Consider the following 19,012-nt stretch of genomic DNA (forward strand, 5'->3'; position numbering starts at 1 on the left):
CATGTCATGAATATAGTCTATGACAAAATGATTTGCTGTTAAGATACAACACAATAGCCAAACTGTTTGGTCAATCATGTGAAGATGTGTGTGTCTTAAAGCAGCTGGTGTAAGAGTGTTGATTTTTAGTTAATGTTGTTCATTCTTTCCTGCAGAGTCCACCGTATATAACAATGAGGTGCTCAGGATCGTGCTGGTGGGGAAGACTGGAATTGGGAAGAGTGCAACTGGAAACACCATCCTGGGAAGAAAACACTTGAAATCAAAGTTCTGTGCCAAGTCTATGACTGTTGACTGTGCTAAGGCTACAGGTGTGGTGGATGGTCAAGAGGTTGCTGTTATCGACACTCCAGGCTTGTTTGACACAAGATATAACCAAGAGAAAACACTGATAGATATATCCCAGTGCATTTCTTTTGCTGCTCCTGGTCCTCATGTCTTCCTGATAGTGATCAGGCTGGGCAGATACACAGAGGAGGAGAAGAAGACGGTGCAGAAGATTCAGGAAACCTTTGGTGAAGATGCAAACAAATACAGCATGGTTCTCTTCACTCATGGAGACCTGCTGGAGGAGACCTCCATTGAAGAGTTCCTGCAGTACAGCAAAGACCTGCAAGACCTTGTGAACCAATGTGACGGCCAGTATCACGTCTTCAATAATAAGGAGCAGGATGGCTCCCAGGTCACCAAGCTGCTGGAGAAAATCAGACATATAATAGACAAGAATGGAGGAAGCCATTACACAAATGAGATGTTCCAAGATGCTGAGAGGAAACTAAAGGAGGAGAAAGAACAAATCTTAAGAGAGAAGGAGGAAGAAGTCCGCAAAGAGAGAGAGGAAATGCAGAAGGAAGTAGAGAGGAAATATGAAGAGCAACTAAAGAAAATGAAGGAGGAAATCCAAGCTGAGAGGGAGCGCGAGAAGGAGAGAGAGGAGGAGGGAGAGGGAAGAGAGAGAGGGAAAAGATAGATGAGGAGAGGAGGAAGGAAAAGGAAAAGAGAGATAACGAAAGACAAAGAGAGAGAGAGGAAACAGAGAGGGAAATCAGAGAATATAAGGCAGAGCTTGAAAGAGAATTGAAAGAGAGAACACAAGAGTTGGAGAGAAAGAGCAACCAGACAGGAGACTGAGGAGAACAATCCAATATTTCACTTGGCAAAAGCTTGTGATGCAGCAGGTAAGGGTGTCAAAAGCTATATTTAGCAACTAAAGTTTCCCTATGACAGTACAATAATACAATCATACAAAATATATTCAGCTAAAGAGTAATTTATGATCTTCAGTAGATTTAATTTTTGCTTAATGTGAAATTTGTAGCTAATGCAGTGTTTTTTGGGTTGCTGTGCTTTCAAATCATGCACTGTAAATTTTAGTTTGAATAAATGTTTTTTCAGTGAAAATTGTGATAACAATGACAATTCTAAGTTGAGCTGATGATCTGACCTTTTTTTATTTTATTCATAGAGCTGATAGGACTATGGGGCAACTTTTCAAAACTAACTGATGGTTTAAACTCCAGTTGGGAAACACAACTAATGGCTGAACTGAATTTGAATTTTAGCTGTAATGTGTTTTAAATGGTCACTGTCTAAGTGTGTTTTCCTGATTTTCCTGTGCTACACACTGTACAATAAATGCTGAGACAGCTTCTGACTGAAGTGAGTGAGTTTTATGTTGAGTATTTTGCAGAAATATGGGTTTGGATATCACTTCACTCAGTGGATTTACATGCTTTACACTGAGCCAAACACATTCATTTATTTAGACTAATGAACAGGATTCGAGACCCATTATCTAGCTGTAGAAAACAAGGCTGCCCAGTTTCTACACTCTTAGAAATAAAGGAGCTAACTAGAACCATATAAGGTTCTTCGGCTTGTCCCCATAGGAGAACCCTTTTTGGTGCCAGGTAGAACCTTTTATAAAGGTTACATCTGGAACCCTTTTGGAGGGTTATACCTAGAACCGTCTGTGAAAGGTTCCACCCAGAACCCCCCATGAGAGGTTCTACAAAGAACCCTTACTGGAGGTTCCATCCAGAACCATTCCACCTTCATAGGGTTTCATCTAGAACCCATCCAGGGAGTTTCACCAAGAACCCTTTCATATTTCAAGGGTTTCACCAATAACCATTTTCTGAGGGTTCTATGAAGAACCATATTGTATTCTACAGATCAGGCAAAACAATTATTTCATTACTTATACTATATTGTGGTTGTTTATAATGTTGAGATTGAAGACACATTCAAACAATTTTAATGAGAATTTTTCTTTTATTTAAAAAACTTGGAACAATGTTGGATAAGGAGGGGAGACTCTCTGAGGACAGTCCAACAGAAGAGGAGAGGCTTGGTAGGTCCGAGGGGAAAACAAGTCAAAAGTGAGCATAGGTCCTGTGGAATCAGCAACATGATGCTACTAAAATACTTACATATTTTAGGAAGCCCCAGTGCTAGAAACTTTTCAATGATTTCCTCAGCCTTGGCATTTGCCATGAAGGTTTTTCGGTAAGCACGTGTTCGTCTCATTCCCTCCTTTAATGATTTCTCATCTGGGTGTACTTTAAGCATCTATGTAGACATATTTTGGATATGAGCTTGAATGGTCCTTTCATCCTCTCCAAAGTCTCCATCTTCCTGAGCCTATGATGCATGAAAAATGACACAACAATATGGTAAGAGGTAACCACTAAGATAAAGTGTACATGATCATTTTTTAAAAAGTATGCTTAAGTTATATGTTGTTTCCAAAGACTTACAGCGGGCCTGGTTATGTAGAAAAGCTGGCTTGGCTGACCCGGAGTATGGCGCTTCTTTCCAGATCCTGCCACAGAAAAGTTTGGACACATTTGTTGCACCATTGAGTCACCAATAAGGGGTCGCCTTTCCTTTTTGAACTTGTTAGAGACTCACGTAAATCATCCTACAACCAAGAGAGGAATTGTTTACTTAAGGGGATAGTGCAGTCGAAAATGAGATGATTGTTGACCTCAGCATTGTCCAGATTTGTCAACATCAAGCCATTTTGTAAAATACACCTATACAGTAAAAGATAGACACACTCATTTTTGGCAAATGTGAACATTAGGTGAATGCATTTTCTGTTTATTATATATTGAGATACAGCATGTACAGTAGCTATATCTATACAATTAAGATATGCAAACATACATTAACAGACTCATTTTGTGCTTACTCACATGTCCTGAACCAATTTTCTCCCGCATGAAGGGACATCTGCATATGAACAGGCTTGAAATCTCTGTATATTGTTTGGCTGAGGGATACCTTTTGTTGGGGAGAGAAATAATAGAATAAGTTGAACATGTTGTCTTAAAGTGCCATTATATAGAGTATCATCTCAATTTAAAGCTACAATGTGCAGTAGTTTTCCATAATAATAATAAAAGTAACCTACATTGTTTGGCTGCTGAGGATGTCATACAGTGACAGATCATTTCTCTGAGGGGACAAAAGTTCTGGGTCCTTTGCCTCAAGTGTATCTTTTAATGCTTTGAGGAAAGCAAACTGACCCAGTGAAGCAGGTCCAGCTGTTTGCTCATCATGAGGTCTCTGTAATATGGAAAAATGCAAGAATGTGTTAGACCAAGCTGTGTGAAATAGTAATGAACAGACTGTAACTAGTAGAGAAATAAAGTTTCCCCCACAAATGACCAGAATTACAGTATCTTGACAGCATTTTAACTGTTCCAATTTCTTGTTGTTGTTGACAATGATGATGATGGGGATGATGATGATGACTTCAACTGCTCGAGATACTTGAGGAATTGTGCTTGTTTTTTTATTGATGGGATTAATCTCTCTGACATCCTCTCAGAGAGAATTTCGAGGGTTGCTCCATCAATATCATTCTCTTCAAAACAAAACGGAAATTCAAGTTATTAAGTTATAACCCTCTTGCTCAAGCCAGTGGCACACTTCAGTTGTTGTTCAAGCTGTGTAACTCATTCTACAAAAAAAAAAAAAAAAATCAAAACAAGAAACAAATGCATGCATTAAAATAGTCCACCTTTCACCATAAAAAGACCTTAGCTAGAGTCAAGCTTGCTGAAATAAGAAATCATATTTAGCTTACCTTAATTCTCTGAAGTTTTTGATCTTCTGTCACTTCAGTCTGGCCTCTAACCACAGTAATCACTATTGATGTGTCACACCTGTTTTGCTGAGAAGGGCAGACCATGTGACGCAATCCACATTAAAACCAACTATTAGCTCCCACATGGCCATTGGCAAGATAGCCAGCTCCCTGGCCTGACACACTGAACCTCAGCCTTTCCTCTGGGAGATCGGGGTTCAAGTCCCAACATTATCATCCCACCAGCACCTGCACTATCCGTCCTCAAGAAAAAATAGATGAGGATGGTTAACTGCCCATGTTCCAAAAAGAAAATACCATTTTCTTTTTTCTTATTTTTCTTTTGATGGCTCATGAGCTCCTCCCTCCAGAGGTTGTAGTTGCATAGCATAACAATATAGCATGGTGGCTCAGTAGGTAACAGCATAGCAGTGCTATTTTGAAGATTGAGGGTTCAAGACAGGATAGAGGTCTATTCAACATGTATTGTTTAATTACATAGCAGTGGTGGATGAGCGGTATCACATTTACCTTTTACATGGGAGAGCAGGGTTCAAGACTCAGTGCTGGTTCCCTGTTTAAGTGTCTTTTCAACAGCAAAATTCTCCCTGGGATGATTATATTTGTTTATTTGCCTCTTTATTGAGCAAGTTTAATTACATTAATGTAGGATGTAGGGTGAGGATCTTATACCCATGCTTTCGACAATACTTGAAGAACTCTTTCCTCCAAAAAGGGTTCTCTGGATCAAAACGGTTCTTACCAGAACCTTTAGTGTTACAAAGAACCCTTGAAAAACCCTTTCTTCAAAAAAGGGTTCTTCAGAAGCAAATGGTTCTGGGTAGAATGTGAGCCCCTCATGAAGAACCCTTTTGGAACCCTTATTTCTAAGAGTGTAGTGCCGTAAGTTTCTTTCTTTCCCCGCCGGTCAGCCTGGAGTGGGCTGATCGGGTGGCCTCTTTACCCCTAGCTGAGCCTTGGCGTCTTGCGGGGCTGGGCTGGCCTGGTAGCGTCTGGTGCCAGGTCTTGAGGCAACAGTACAATGCGTCTTGCAATGGCTGTTTGGGGGGAGGGGGTGAGTATATAGTGTACATTTGTAAATAGTTCGTTCACCTTGATATTGGTGTTTTCTTTTTGTATAGCACTCCTGTGGGGGTGATTTATGTTAGAGCACTTCTGGTGGCGGCAACATCTCATTCGAACGACACTCTGCTCTATCCCCTCATGGTGTGTCTTAAAGTGTCCCCGTACATATGGAATATCACTGATTCTTGAGAATTTGGATAAATCATGTCCCACCAAGAAAAATGCTATTTCTGCTGGAAATTTACAACATTTTAATGAATAAAAAGAATCAAGGGCATAATCAGGGGGTCCTTTGCACATTTGTAAGGTTCTTTTATAGGTTTATTTTTTAATTTGTATTAATTTAATGATTATATGTTGGCCCATGGCCTACAAAACCAGTTGTCCTCAGATAGGAGATAATCATTTCAACTTGATTAAAACAACAAAAAGTAATAATTTCATTGAATAATATCTTTACCACATGAAAGAGTACATTATAATATGTATTAAAAACTACAAACGATGGGTTTTGAACAATATTTACAATTATTTTGTGGTTGCTCAAAATGTGTCCCACATATTCGTCACCACCGTCAGATATTTATTTAAAAAATAATAATAAAAAAACTACAAGGTCAATTACATTCCTGAGGAGCCCTTTTCAAACCTTCAGCTCTACTGCATGCTTCAAGACCACTCAGGCTCCTGGAAGTTTTCTATTTTCTCTTAAATCTCTTCATATTTTTGGAGATTGCTACTGTCACAACCATAAATTGTCAACACCGTCACTTATGTATAAAAAATATTAAATTAGATTATGGAATAAATGTATACTTTTTAAGAAGAGGTCTGATGTAGGTAGCAACAGGGCGAAAACAAGCTGGCTAATGTGAACAACTCATGCTTATCATGTGAAAGAGCAGGTTTTTGTCTCCACCGTCAGACGTCACCACCGTCAGGTTTTCTGTGTGACGGTGATGACTGAAGTCTGAAAAATGCTTATAACAGTGCTCAGGAATGTTATTTTTTGTACCAAATAGTTAAATAAAGTTGTTAAGCAAGAAGCCATTGACTTGAGTGGTATAAATTTTGGAAATGTATGTTTTAATGAGGCGACTGTCACCACCGTCAGATTAGTGTCACCACCGTCAGAGGCAGTTATATTGGTTTTAAATGAATATACGTACAATAAGTCTCTTTGGTGCTGTTGAATTATTAAAGTAATAGTCTCTTTAATACAAAAATATGTTTTTCAAAAAAAAAAAAAAAACATTACGGTGACAGTGTTGACAACAACAAAGTAGCCTAATAACTGGAAAACGCCTATTTTATGAAAAAAATGCAAAATGAGGAGGTTGCACCGGTGCATTGCTGAACAGTCAAGACCTTGGCCTATAATGATATACCTTCAGATTTTGTAATTTAACACACTTTTTTTTTTCAAAATTAAAACCTGTTTTATCCAAATTCCCAAGAATCAGTGATATGTAACTGGGTGGAGAGATAGTCTCGATACGATAGAGAACGGTCGGTTACACGTGTGTAACCATGGTTCTCTGAGTGACGAGACTATCTCTCCAGCTCGAGGCCGCTCGGGGATCTGTTCCATCAAAATTGTGACCAGAGAGGGCGTGGCGCACAGGTGCTTTTATGCTGTGATCAGCCACCTCACAGGTGGTTTGTCTTAAAGAATTATCCACGTCACCTGACCCCCGTGGGTCAGTTCCCCGTACATATGGAATATGTAAATGGGTGGAGAGATAGTCTCTTCACTCAGAGAACCATGGTTACACATGTGTAACTGACCGTTTTGTATCTGAGGATGGCCAAAAGTCATATTGTGATCATAGAAACTGGGCAACCTTGTGTTGTACAGCTAGATAATGGGTCTCAAAACCTGTTCATTTGTCTAAATAAATGAATGCGTTTGGCTCAGTGTAAAGCATGCAAATTCACTGAGTGAAGTGATATCCAAACCCATATTTCTGCAAAATACTCAACATAAAACTCACTCACTTCAGTCAAAAGCTGTCTCAGCATTTATTGTACAGAGTGCAGCACAGGAAAATCAGGAAAACACACTTAGACAGTGACCATTTAAAACACATTACAGCTAAAATTCAAATAAAATTCAGGTCAGACATTAGTTGTGTTTCCCAACTGGAATTTAAACCATCAGTTAGTTTTGAAAAGTTGCCCCATAGTCCTATCAGCTCTTTGAATAAAATAAAAAAAAAAAAAAGGTCAGATCATCAGCTCAACTTAGAATTGTCATTATTATCACAATTTTCACTGAAACAACATTTATTCAAACTAAAATTTACAGTGCATGATTTGAAAGCACAGCAACACAAAAAGCGCTGCATTATCTACAAATTTCACATTAAGCAAAAGTTAAATCCACTGAAGATCATAAATTACTCTTTGGCTGAAAAATAAATAAATAAACACATATATATATATATGGATAGATAGATAGATAGATAGATAATATATATATATATATATATATATATATATATATATATATATATATGTAGATAGATAGATAGATAGATAGATATAGATATATTGAATTTTTGCAGACATAACAGCATGGCATATTAACAGTGATGGGAGTAACGGCGTTACAAAGAAACGGCATTACTAACGGCGTTACTTTTATCAGTAACGAGTAATCAAAGAAATTACTGTTTCCCCCGTTACAACGCCGTTACCGTTACTGACAATAAAATGCGCCGTTACTTACTACTAATTATTATTATTTTATTATCCTATTCAAAAAATTTGCGTCTTGTGGACAAAAAGCGATGTGTCAATTTTCAAACCAGTCGGACTTTGCAGTTTTTCGTAACTTCTCAACATGCATGGAGAATGACTGAGCACAAATTACTAGAAACATATGTGCTCCCCAACGGCAGAGTGGATAGTATTTCTGCCTGCCATACAGAAGACTGGGGGTTAAATTCCCCACCTGGGCAAGTTGGCATCACTACTTTAAACTACAATGAATTACTTTTTCAAAGTAACGTGCCCAACACTGACAATGATAGATGAAACTTGACAGCAATGCCCACACTGCAACAGCAACACAAAAATATGTGCATTAATAAGAGGATTTAAGAAAAGAAAAAAAGTAATCATAAAAATTACTTTCTCCAGTAACTGAATTACTCTTCTGCAGCAGTAATTGAGTAGTAATCAAAATTACTTTTTCACAGAAGTAATTAGTAATTGTAACTTATTAGTTTTGTGAGTAATTGGTCCCAACACTGCATATCAAATACAAGGTTTGGTATGATGTCTGTAGTGACAAGCACAACTTCATCCCTCCAACCCTCCCCAAAACCCACCCACCCCCCTTCCCTAGCGGTCACAGCCAAAATCAACACTAATCAGAAAAAAAGACTGACTCAAAAGAAAAATACCGAAATGAATGAATTAATTAACAATTAATTAAATTAAACTAATTTAAAAATAAATAAATTAATAAAAAAACTAAACTAAACTAAACTAATTAAACGCTTACAAGCATCGCTCTGATTTGGAAATATTTTAGCCAATCTGGCATTAGTGAAATGAACTTTATGAATCACCTTGCATTGCAAAAGGCCGTGCCTTGTGCATATAGAAGAGGAATGGACCAAAACTATGATATGGCTCCACTGGCTGAAAGATATCTTTAAACCCAAATCATGCTCCCATGAGCCTTTCAAAGTCACAGTGTTGTTGGATTTAAGGAATCAGTTTTACTATATATAATGGATATTAGTCGTTTCTGGTCAAAGTCCAGGGTAAAAAATTCATCAATTTCTGAGTCAGGGGGGCCCTTGGGGAAATGTGGAAACTATTTTTGAATTAAATGTCTTATTTGAAAGAAACAGAAAAGATGACTGTTGGGCAAGTTATATTTTGCTGAGAGGGATGAAAAAGATGAAAAAACCCTTCCTCACACAGGTCAGCCAGTGTTCTGGCTGAATATATTTTGTATGATTGTATATGATTGTATATAGGGAAACTGTTATAGGGAAACTTTAGTTGCTAAATATAGCACTGAAGTTATTTTAACCAGCTTGTAAATGTATTCCAAGTGCTTGTGAAAACTTTACCTACTGATTTACAAGCGTTTGCCGCGTGATGGATTGGGTTCTTTGCCTCAGCCTCCTCCCTGGCTTTTCTTTCATGCTCTTTCTCCAACTCTTGTGTTCTGTCTCTCAATTCTCTATCATACTCTGCCTTTAATTCCTTGATTTTCCTCTCTTTTTCCTCCCTCCCTTTTTGTCTCTCCTCATCTCTCTTTTCCCTCTCCCTCTGCCTCTCCTCCTCTCTCTCCCTCTCCCTCTCCCTCTCCCTCTCCTCCTGTCTTTCTTCCCTCTCCTTCTTCCTCTCCTCCTCTCTCTCTTCCCTCTCGTTCTTCCTCTCCTCCTTTCTTTCTTCCTTCTCCTTCTTCCTCTCCTCCTCTCTTTCTTCCCTCTCCTTCTTCCTTTCCTCCTCTCTTTCTTCCCTCTCCTTCTTCCTCTCCTCCTCTCTTTCTTCCCTCTCCCTCTTCCTCTCCTCCTCTCTCTCCTTCTTCTCACACTCCCACTCAGCTTGGAGTTCCTCCTTCATTTTCCTCAGTTGCTCTTCATATTTCCTCTCTACTTCCTTCTGCAGTTCCTCTCGCTCTTTGCGGATTTGTTCCTCCTTCTCTCTTAAGATTTGTTGTTTCTCCTCCTCTAGTTTCCTCTCAGCAGCTTGGAACATCTCATTTGTGTAATGGCTTCCTCCGTTCTTCTCTGTTATATATCTGATTTTCTCCAGCAGCTTGGTGACCTGGGAGCCATCCTGCTCCTTATTATTGAAGACGTGATACTGGCCATCACATTGGTTCACAAGGTCTTGCAGCTCTTCGCTGTTCTCCAGGAACTCTTCAATGGAGGTCTCCAGCAGGTCTCCATGAGTGAAGAGAACCATGCTGTATTTGTTTGCATCTTCACCAAAGGTTTCCTGAATCTTCTGCACCGTCTTCTTCTCCTCCTCTGTGTATCTGCCCAGCCTGATCACTATCAGGAAGACATGAGGACCAGGAGCAGCAAAAGAAATGCACTGGGTCATATCTTTCAGTGTTTTCTCTTCGTCATATCTTGTGTCAAACAAGCCTGGAGTGTCGATAACAGCAACCTCTTGACAATCCACCACACCTGTAGCCTTAGCACAGTCAACAGTCATAGACTTGGGGCAGAACTTTGATTCAAAGTGTTTTCTTCCCAGGATGGTGTTTCCAGTTGCACTCTTCCCAATTCCAGTCTTCCCCACCAGCACGATCCTGAGCACCTCATTGTTATATACGGTGGACTCTGCAGGAAAGAATGAACAACATTAACTAAAAATCAACACTCTTACACCAGCTGCTTTAAGACACACACATCTTCAGATGATTGACCAAACAGTTTGGCTATTTTGTTGTATCTTAACAGCAAATCATTTTGTCATAGAATGTATTCATAACATGCAGCATAAGTGCACATGGACTTGGGTTACCCATTGTAAAATATAGGTGTGTCTCTTGGAGTGACATTTTCCCCTAGGCTGTTTCTTGGTGATTTTTGTGTTTTATTTTATGAAACCCTCTAAGTAAATGCTGTGTTGTTAGGATGCCAACATGTTATAAATAACTTGATATGGCTTTATGCAACTCATAAGTGCATATGTTGGGGACAAAAACAAAGTAGCCAAAAAAAAAAAAAAAAAAAAGGGGGGGGGGGTACAGTTGTGGTTAGGCACTATATATCGGTATTTTAAAACATTTCTATAAGAATGCTTTCATAAAGGTTCACGGGAGAATAAAGACCCCAAACAGGACGGTGAAGAGGAGGGTAATGAATCTGAATAGGTCATCGGTACTGAGGACTTGACCAAAATAGTACTGATTACCATTAAGGCAGCGGTGCCTGCTATTGTTAAGGCTGTACAGAAGCAGTTGGATCTATCTGTGGATAAAACCAAGTTTAACAACAACATCCTGGAATGTAAATACAAAGAGGATGAGCTGGAACAATACAGCCGCAAGGAGAACATCAGAATTAACGGGATGGAGGAGCTGAGTGGTGAGGAGAGCGAGGATCAGCTGATTGAGAAAGTGTGCAGCCTCGCTGCAGCTGCTGGCTCTGACGTGAAGGAGGAGGACATCTCTACAGCGCATCGGCTAGGTGGTGCAAAGAAGCAGGGTAAGACGCGCCCTGTGATTGTCAGATTTGTGAGTAGAAGAAAAAAAGCTGATCTGATGGAGAAGAAGATAACGTTGAAGGAAAATGACATGTACAAAAAAGTTTTCATCTGTGAAGACCTCACAAATATGAAATACAAGCTGCTCAGATATGCTAAGGAAAAGTGCGATCACACATTCGTCAGAGACGGAAAAGTTATCAGTAAGAAAGATGGTAAATACATTACAATTAACAACCCGGATGACCTCTTTCTGATAGGGTATGACAATGTGGACTACAAAGACTTTGGAATTGACTTATAGGACAAATCTGGAGTACAAAAAAGCCACTGTGATGACCTGCGTATTATCACTCTTAATGTATGTGGCTTAAGAAGTAAAATAGAAGTCCCTGACTTCATTGAAATGTGTAAGAAATATGAAGTCTTATGCTTCTGTGAGACAAAAACAGATGACATGGATATACCGGATTTGACTGAAAAGTTTAATCACATGGGCTTTCAAGTGTTCTTCAAGAATCGACATAACTTAACAAACTGGAGATCAGGGGGGGTCATGATCGCAGTGAAGAATGCTATTGGATATAAGTGTGTGCAGAGACCAGTTCATAGTGATGTTTGTGTGTGTGTACACATCAACAGAAATATGTTGAACTTGGAGAAAGACTTGGTCATCCTGGCAGCATATGTTCCACCTTATATGAGCAGATACTCCAATACTGGTATCTTTGATGATCTGACACAAGTCATTATTGAACTCTCCGTGTATACTAACTATATTCTTGTTTGTGGAGACATGAATGCACACACTAATGAAAGGGAGGAATGGGTTATGGATGAAATTGACGAGGAAGAGTACAATGAAGAAACTGTATGCACTGCAAAAATGCTGGAACTGGCTGATATACCATTGAGGAGAAAGTCAGTGGACACTTGTAAAGACTATGGTGGATATGGTACTGTCCTTTTAGATATGTGTAAAAATCTTGCTCTTTGTATCATAAATGGTAGATGTGGGGAGGATAAATATGTAGGAAAAGCCACCTCAACTGATCACACTGTGATTGACTACATGATCGGTTCCCTCCCAATATTTAGTAGAATAAAACAGTTTTATGTGCATGATTTTGACTGCCTGTTGTCAGACAAACACTGTGTAGTTGAACTGGTGTTAGGCGGGAATCACAAAAACCAGAAGGCAGAACTAGTAAGTCAAGATGACATAAAGAGCTGTGTTACACAAGACGGGCCAGAAATAGGTAAATGGCATAAAGAGAAAAAAGAGGAGTATATAGCAAATATTCAGCTAAGTAATGTGGAAAACTTGTTACATAACTGGGATGACATGTCTGTGGATGAAATAACTGACGAAATATGTAGAATTATGACTGACAGTGCGAGAGTTACTTTTCCTAGAAAGAGGTGGAAAAAGAAAAAGAAAAAACCTGTGAATAGGAAAAAATGGTTTAATCCTGACTGTTATTGTAAGAGACAGACATATCTTAAAGCTAAGAGGATGTACAATAAATGTAAAAATGTGGAAAATGAAGAAAACTTAAGGGTCAAAAGTAAAGACTATAAAAAAGAACTGATTAAGGCACAAAGAGCATACAGAAATAAATTTAATAATGAACTTAGACAAATGAAGGTAAAAGATCCAAAGCAATATTGGAATATACTGTCCGATAACGATACAGGTAAAGAATGCACTGTCCAGCTGAAAGACTTTGATGAGCATTTTAAAACCATGGCAGACAGTGAACCTCACAAGGATCAGATACCAGAGGAGGTCAGTAGTGATGGTATTTTTGATACTGAGGAATTAAATGCTGATTTTACAGAGGAGGAAGTTGTAAAAGGTATAGCAAGCCTTAAAGCTGGTAAGGCTGCTGGTATAGATAAAGTCTTAAATGAATACATTAAGAGTACAGCTAGCATTCTTTTGCCTGTTTATGTTAAACTGTTTAATATGATTTTGAATTCAGGAGTAATCCCTAGAAACTGGGTTATCGGTCTCATTGTCCCAATCTATAAGAAGAATGGGAATATCGAAGACTGTAACAACTATCGGGGTATTACACTTCTAAGCTGCCTTGGCAAGCTTTTTACTAATATACTTAATGTAAGGTTGTGCAAGTTCTGTGAGAGTAATAATATCCTGAAGGAAAATCAGGCAGGTTTTCGAAATGGGTACTCCACAACTGACCATATTTTTGTTCTTAAACAAGCTGTAGACCTATTTTGTTTTAAAAAAAGGAACCTGTTTTGTTCATTTATTGACTACAGCAAAGCATTTGATATGGTGTGGAGAGATGCACTCTGGTTTAAATTACGGAAAGAAGGTATTAATGGCAGATTGTTTAATATTATTGTGAATATGTATAATCATATCAAATCCTGTGTTTTTGTCAAAGGAGAGAAATCCCCAATACTATTTGCCCTCTTTATAAATGATCTTGAAGAATATTTAATTGTAAATGGATGCGATGATATGATAGATAGTTACATTAAACTTATGGTGCTTATGTATGCGGATGATACTATCACTATGGCTTCAACAAAGGAAGGACTTCAAAAAGGGATTGATTTAATGTGTCTTTTTTGCAAGAAATGGAAATTAACTATAAACAGTAATAAAACTAAAGTTACAATATTTGGCCACTGTAAAGCTGATGTTGAAAAGTATCAGTTCCTCTGTAATGGTGAGGAGCTAGAAATTGTACATAGTTTTAAATATTTAGGAATACTTTTCAACCACAATGGGTCTTTCAAACTTGCTATTGAGGATTTCTATAAACGGGCTTCAAGAGCTATATTTTCCTTATTGTGTAAATGTAGGAAGTTTGATTTACCAATAGATATTAGATTAGAGCTTTTTGATAGGCTGGTGACGCCAGTAATGCTGTATGCTTGTGAGGTATGGGGATTCGAGAAGGTAGACATCTTAGAGAAATTACACTTGAAATTTCTCAAGTATATTTTGAAAGTTAAAATGTCCACTTGTAATAATATGATTTATGGCGAACTTGGAAGATACCCTTTATGTGTTGACATCAAAAAAAGAATTATTGGCTATTGGGGGAGTTTAGTGATGGGGAAGGAAACAAAGATCAGCACGGTGATGTATAACTGTCTATTTAATTTATATATTAATGATCTATATGTATCACCGTGGATTTCCTTTGTTAAGCAAATATTAGATGAATGCGGTTTTTCTTATGTTTGGTCAGACCAGAGATGTGATAACATTAAATGGCTGAAGATGGCAGCTGAGCAGAGGTTAAAGGATCAGTTTGTGCAGAAATGGCATTATGAACTACAGAATATGTCCTCATGTGATTTATATTGTGAATTTAAAGAAGTTTTTAAGTTTGAAAAATATTTACTCTGTGAAAATAAGAAGTATAGTCAGGCCATCTGTAATCTCCAAACTTCTAATAATAGACTTCCTAAAATAATAGGTAGATACAAGAGTCTGGAAAGGAATGAAAGGTTTTGTAACCTGCGTAATGACGGCCACCTGGGAGATGAATATCATGTTTTGTTTGAATGTAAAAATTTAATTTTGTCCGAGACCAAGTACTTGCCTAAATATTTTTTAAATCGCCCATCTATGTTTAAATGTATAGCTTTATTGAAGACTGATAATTTACAAACAATATGTAAATTGGGTGCTTTCTTGAATAAGGTTTTGCCACTCTTTAAATGATCAAGTGCAGGCTTGTTTTTTCTTTTTACTTCGACCTGTGATGACTCATTATGACTGTTCATCATTTATTTTGTATTGTTTGTACTCCATACCACAATTGTGGTGAAGAGTTAATAAATATGACTAAATATGAAAATAAATATGAAACCAGACAATGCTCTCACCAAAACTTTCTCTTTCTTCTCAACAGGAATGGGCTTTCTTTTTTTTATTATGATCTGAAAGTATGATTTACAAGAATGACATTACTGTTTTCTTTTTTTTTCTTTCTTTGTTTTAATAAAGTATACAGCGACAATTTCTCAGACGGTAACGGTAACGGTAGCTACTGGCACCCCTCCGCCTGCTAGAGGTGGAGACGGCGCCCCTCCGCCTCTAGCAGGTGCACAGCATCTTTTCAGCAAGATGGGACGCCTGCAGCTGCATAGATAGCTACATGATTTTTTACTTTTTAAGTGCTCGTGCCGCCCCCCATGTGACATAAAAAATTCTGGCTGCCCGCTTCGCCCATGTCAAAAACCGCTACTGACATGCTCACAGCCTCTGCAGTCCCAAGTTGAACCCCCGCGCCGCCCCTTTTTTTTGAAGGGCGCTCGTGCGCCCCAAGTAGATTGTGCCCTGGGCGGTTGCCCACATTGCCCATAGCAAAAACCGTCCCTGCATTACATAACATTTGGTTTATCATCCTTAACATGTCTTGCATTATAAGAGGACAAAGATCTCTGTTAAAAAAAAAAAAACTCAACATGGAACTCACATGTAAAACATTCTATGAGGAAACAAGCACAAACAGATGAGGAAAAATAAGGAAAAGTCACATGCAGAATCTCGATCAGGTAATAAGCCTGAAAAAAAAAAGATTCCAGTGACACCCAATATGTGCCTAGAGGAGGTATGTATATAGTCTCAGATGATCACAGATCAATTTGGTTTCTCCACTGATTGCTATGAGTGCTCATATGAGCAAGAAATTCATCTGAGCTGTTATAAGAAAAGGATCATCAAAGTTTCAGTGAATGCCCTCTGAAATACAATGCAAAACCTTCATTCAGCAGTAAAGTGACTCACCATGTCTGGCCTGGTCGCTTTCCATGTCTGGGTTTTAGAGTTCAGAGTAGATGTGCTGCTGCTGAAGTGTCGATGCAGAGTTCAGAGTAGATGTGCTGCTGCTGAAGTGTCCATGCAGAGTTCAGAGTAGATGTGCTGCTGCTGAAGTGTCCATGCAGAGTTCAGAGTCAGTCTGCAGCATCCTCTTTTATATGATGCTGTCATGCTCCTCCCACAGCCATACGCACTGTGCTTACTGTCCTCCGAGCCTCACACTGCTGCTCCCCCCGCCTGTCAGCATTTACAAGAAATGCTGCTCTTCTTTGAAACTGAAACTCCTCTGTGAAAATGAAAATGAAAGTCCTAAACATCTTCAGGCACATTCATTAGGAGTGATTCCAATTTTGTTTATTCATTCAAATATTTCCCAAAGGCTGAACAATAGGGCCAGCCAATATGGACTCAATCAAATATCATAATATTTTTGACCAGATATCTCAGCTAGAGCAGGGGCGTTCTTAGGCATAAAGCTCTACTGGGGCACAGGCCCCCGACTGCATATCCCCCTTCTCCCATACACACACACACACTGCCCCACCCCTCTGCCACACTCCTACTAAAACTACTACTTGAGATATTAATGAGTGTATGAACATATTTATTTTAACAAACATGAACATTTTCAACATGCCAGAAAAAGCATATAAGCCATAACAAACAACAGCAAGTCAGAACTCTCTACATACACATTCCAAACTAATGGCTATTTCCTAGTTTTCAGGGTGATAGTTCAAGTTGTCAGCACCCGATTCTTTTGTTGAAAGCCCAAGAACAAACTGGAGAAAATCTTCAGTTTTCTACAAAATATTGATTATGGTCACATATAAAGTAAGGCAGCGCTGGGCTCAGGGTGACAGAGCTATCACAGGATCTCGGTCAAAATGAGCCCTGATATTAGGAAATGATGCACATTTATCTTCTTGGGCTGGGCCTGCCCCGTACAGAGGTTGGACTTACACACAACCGAGAATAATTGGCCAGTTACCCGGACATGGACAGGCCAACCACTGTCCACGCCTTGTTTCTACAATGTGTTATGCTAGTGTGTGAATGTTGACTGGGCGTGTAACCGGCTCTGGCCACAGAACCTGCAGCTCGGCCGGCCGCAGCTGTTATATAATCAGTGGAGGGAAGTGAGATGATTGCTTTACGTTATGTTACGTGATACAAAGTATCATTTCAGAGGGCAAGTGCACCTCTTACCGCTTGTGTGTGTCCAGAGGATGATGCGAAATTTTGTTTCAAAGAATCAAAGTCCACAGATAGTTTCCTAAATCGTTTTTATTGCAAGAAATTGTTTATTGTTTATTGTTTATTGTTGATCCCCATTAGTCACTGCCTCAGTAGTGACTATTCTTCCTGGGGTCAAATAAGAAATACAATATAATCAAAAGATTTACAAGCAAAACCTAATAAAAAACAAAAGAAATAATAAAAAATAAAATAAATTAAAAACATGTAACATATACAGTCACACATATATCAAAAAAATTAAAACAACAACTATCATCCTAAATAACAAATGAAAACAACAACTATCATCCTAAATAGCAAAGAATGATAAACAAAATATAACAGACATAAAATACCTACAGAAGTAAACAAAAATAGAACATATGTCCATATAGTAAAGATAATTTTACTTCGTACACTAAGTTGAAATCAAATGAGCGTAATACAATAAACATCCATTACTCACATTACTCACAAATAGTATCAATCTAGAACAACTTCTTTCTGTATTATAGCTCTTTTAAGTATTTTCTTGAAACTAAATCTGTTAGACATTAAAATTAAATATTGTGGAAGTCTGTTCCAGTATGTGATTGCCCTGTACATCACTGTTTTCTTGAAGGCATCAGTTTTGGGTTTAGGCAAGGTGAAATTGCCTCTCACGGCTTGTCTAGTGCTGTAGTTGTGACTATCACTAGCAAGCAACAGCTGAGAATATAAACTAGTAGGTTTACGTGAAATATAGATGTTTTTCAAAAATATAATAAAGCTACAAGCCAGTCTCTCACCGACTCTCATCCATGACAATTGATTGTGCATTTTTTCAACGCTGTTCTTAAAAGAGCAATGCAGAGCTAATCTCGCAGCTCTATTTTGGGTAAGCTGAATTTTATTTAGTTCTTGTTTAGATGCATTTGACCAGTATAACTATGCAAATTTTTCCAAATCCTTCAAACTTCTGATATTATCCACCATTCACTCTGATCATTAAATGTGTATCAAGCAAGTAAGTAAATAAGGTAAGCAAGACAGAAAGACAGGCAACAAACTATTTAAAATTGAATGCAACATTGCCGTTGATTTTGAAATTTGATAGAGATACTGGCATGTCCATCATAGTGGCATTTGAAGGACGGAGATTTAACATTTGTGGACCCTGACCACTGCTGGTTGGGACGTTGCGGGACGACAAAATGTTGCTCCATTCTCGTCTCTCCTGGCCTGACGGAGCCCAATAAGCCTGCAGGCTGCTTTCACAGCGATGCCCCGTCACAGACATGATCTGGCGTGTCTCCAGCCCGGCGTCTGAGAGTCGACCCACAGCCGTGCACCGGAGGCTGTGGGTCGTGTAAATCCGCGACAGACCCACCTTAAAGAAACAATAAAAAACACACAGGCTATTAATGAGGGCAGAAGAAGGGTTAGGCATAATACATAGGGCTACTTAATTATTAGAATTGTACAGACCTCTTCACTAATTTTTTTTTAGCATGTCTCCCAGGAAGTGGACACCCGTCGGCTCCCTGGAGTACCACACATCAGATGCCACGGTGATGGAGCGCTTCGAGTGCAGATAAAAAGATTTTGCGTCTGGG

At 38.6% G+C, this 19,012-nt stretch overlaps 2 protein-coding genes across 2 annotated transcripts in view; one reads left to right on the plus strand and one right to left on the minus strand.

Moving 5' to 3' along the window:
* Positions 1 to 19,012, plus strand: part of LOC115357177 (GTPase IMAP family member 8-like) — a gene marked incomplete at its 3' end in the record, with an annotated part of 59,560 nt that overhangs the window by 22,344 nt on the left and 18,204 nt on the right. Inside the window, 1 exon segment of the mRNA XM_030048581.1 lies at positions 181 to 763. Coding sequence (XP_029904441.1) covers positions 181 to 763 — 583 coding nt within the window.
* On the minus strand, positions 9,709 to 16,218 carry LOC115359160 (GTPase IMAP family member 9-like). The gene is given in 3 exon segments (XM_030051540.1): positions 9,709 to 9,859; positions 9,862 to 10,500; positions 16,146 to 16,218. Coding segments are annotated over 3 exon segments (735 nt in total). The 5' UTR covers positions 16,171 to 16,218; the 3' UTR covers positions 9,709 to 9,788.

This window comes from Myripristis murdjan, chromosome 1, assembly GCF_902150065.1.
Source record: "Myripristis murdjan chromosome 1, fMyrMur1.1, whole genome shotgun sequence".
NCBI lineage: Eukaryota > Metazoa > Chordata > Actinopteri > Holocentriformes > Holocentridae > Myripristis > Myripristis murdjan.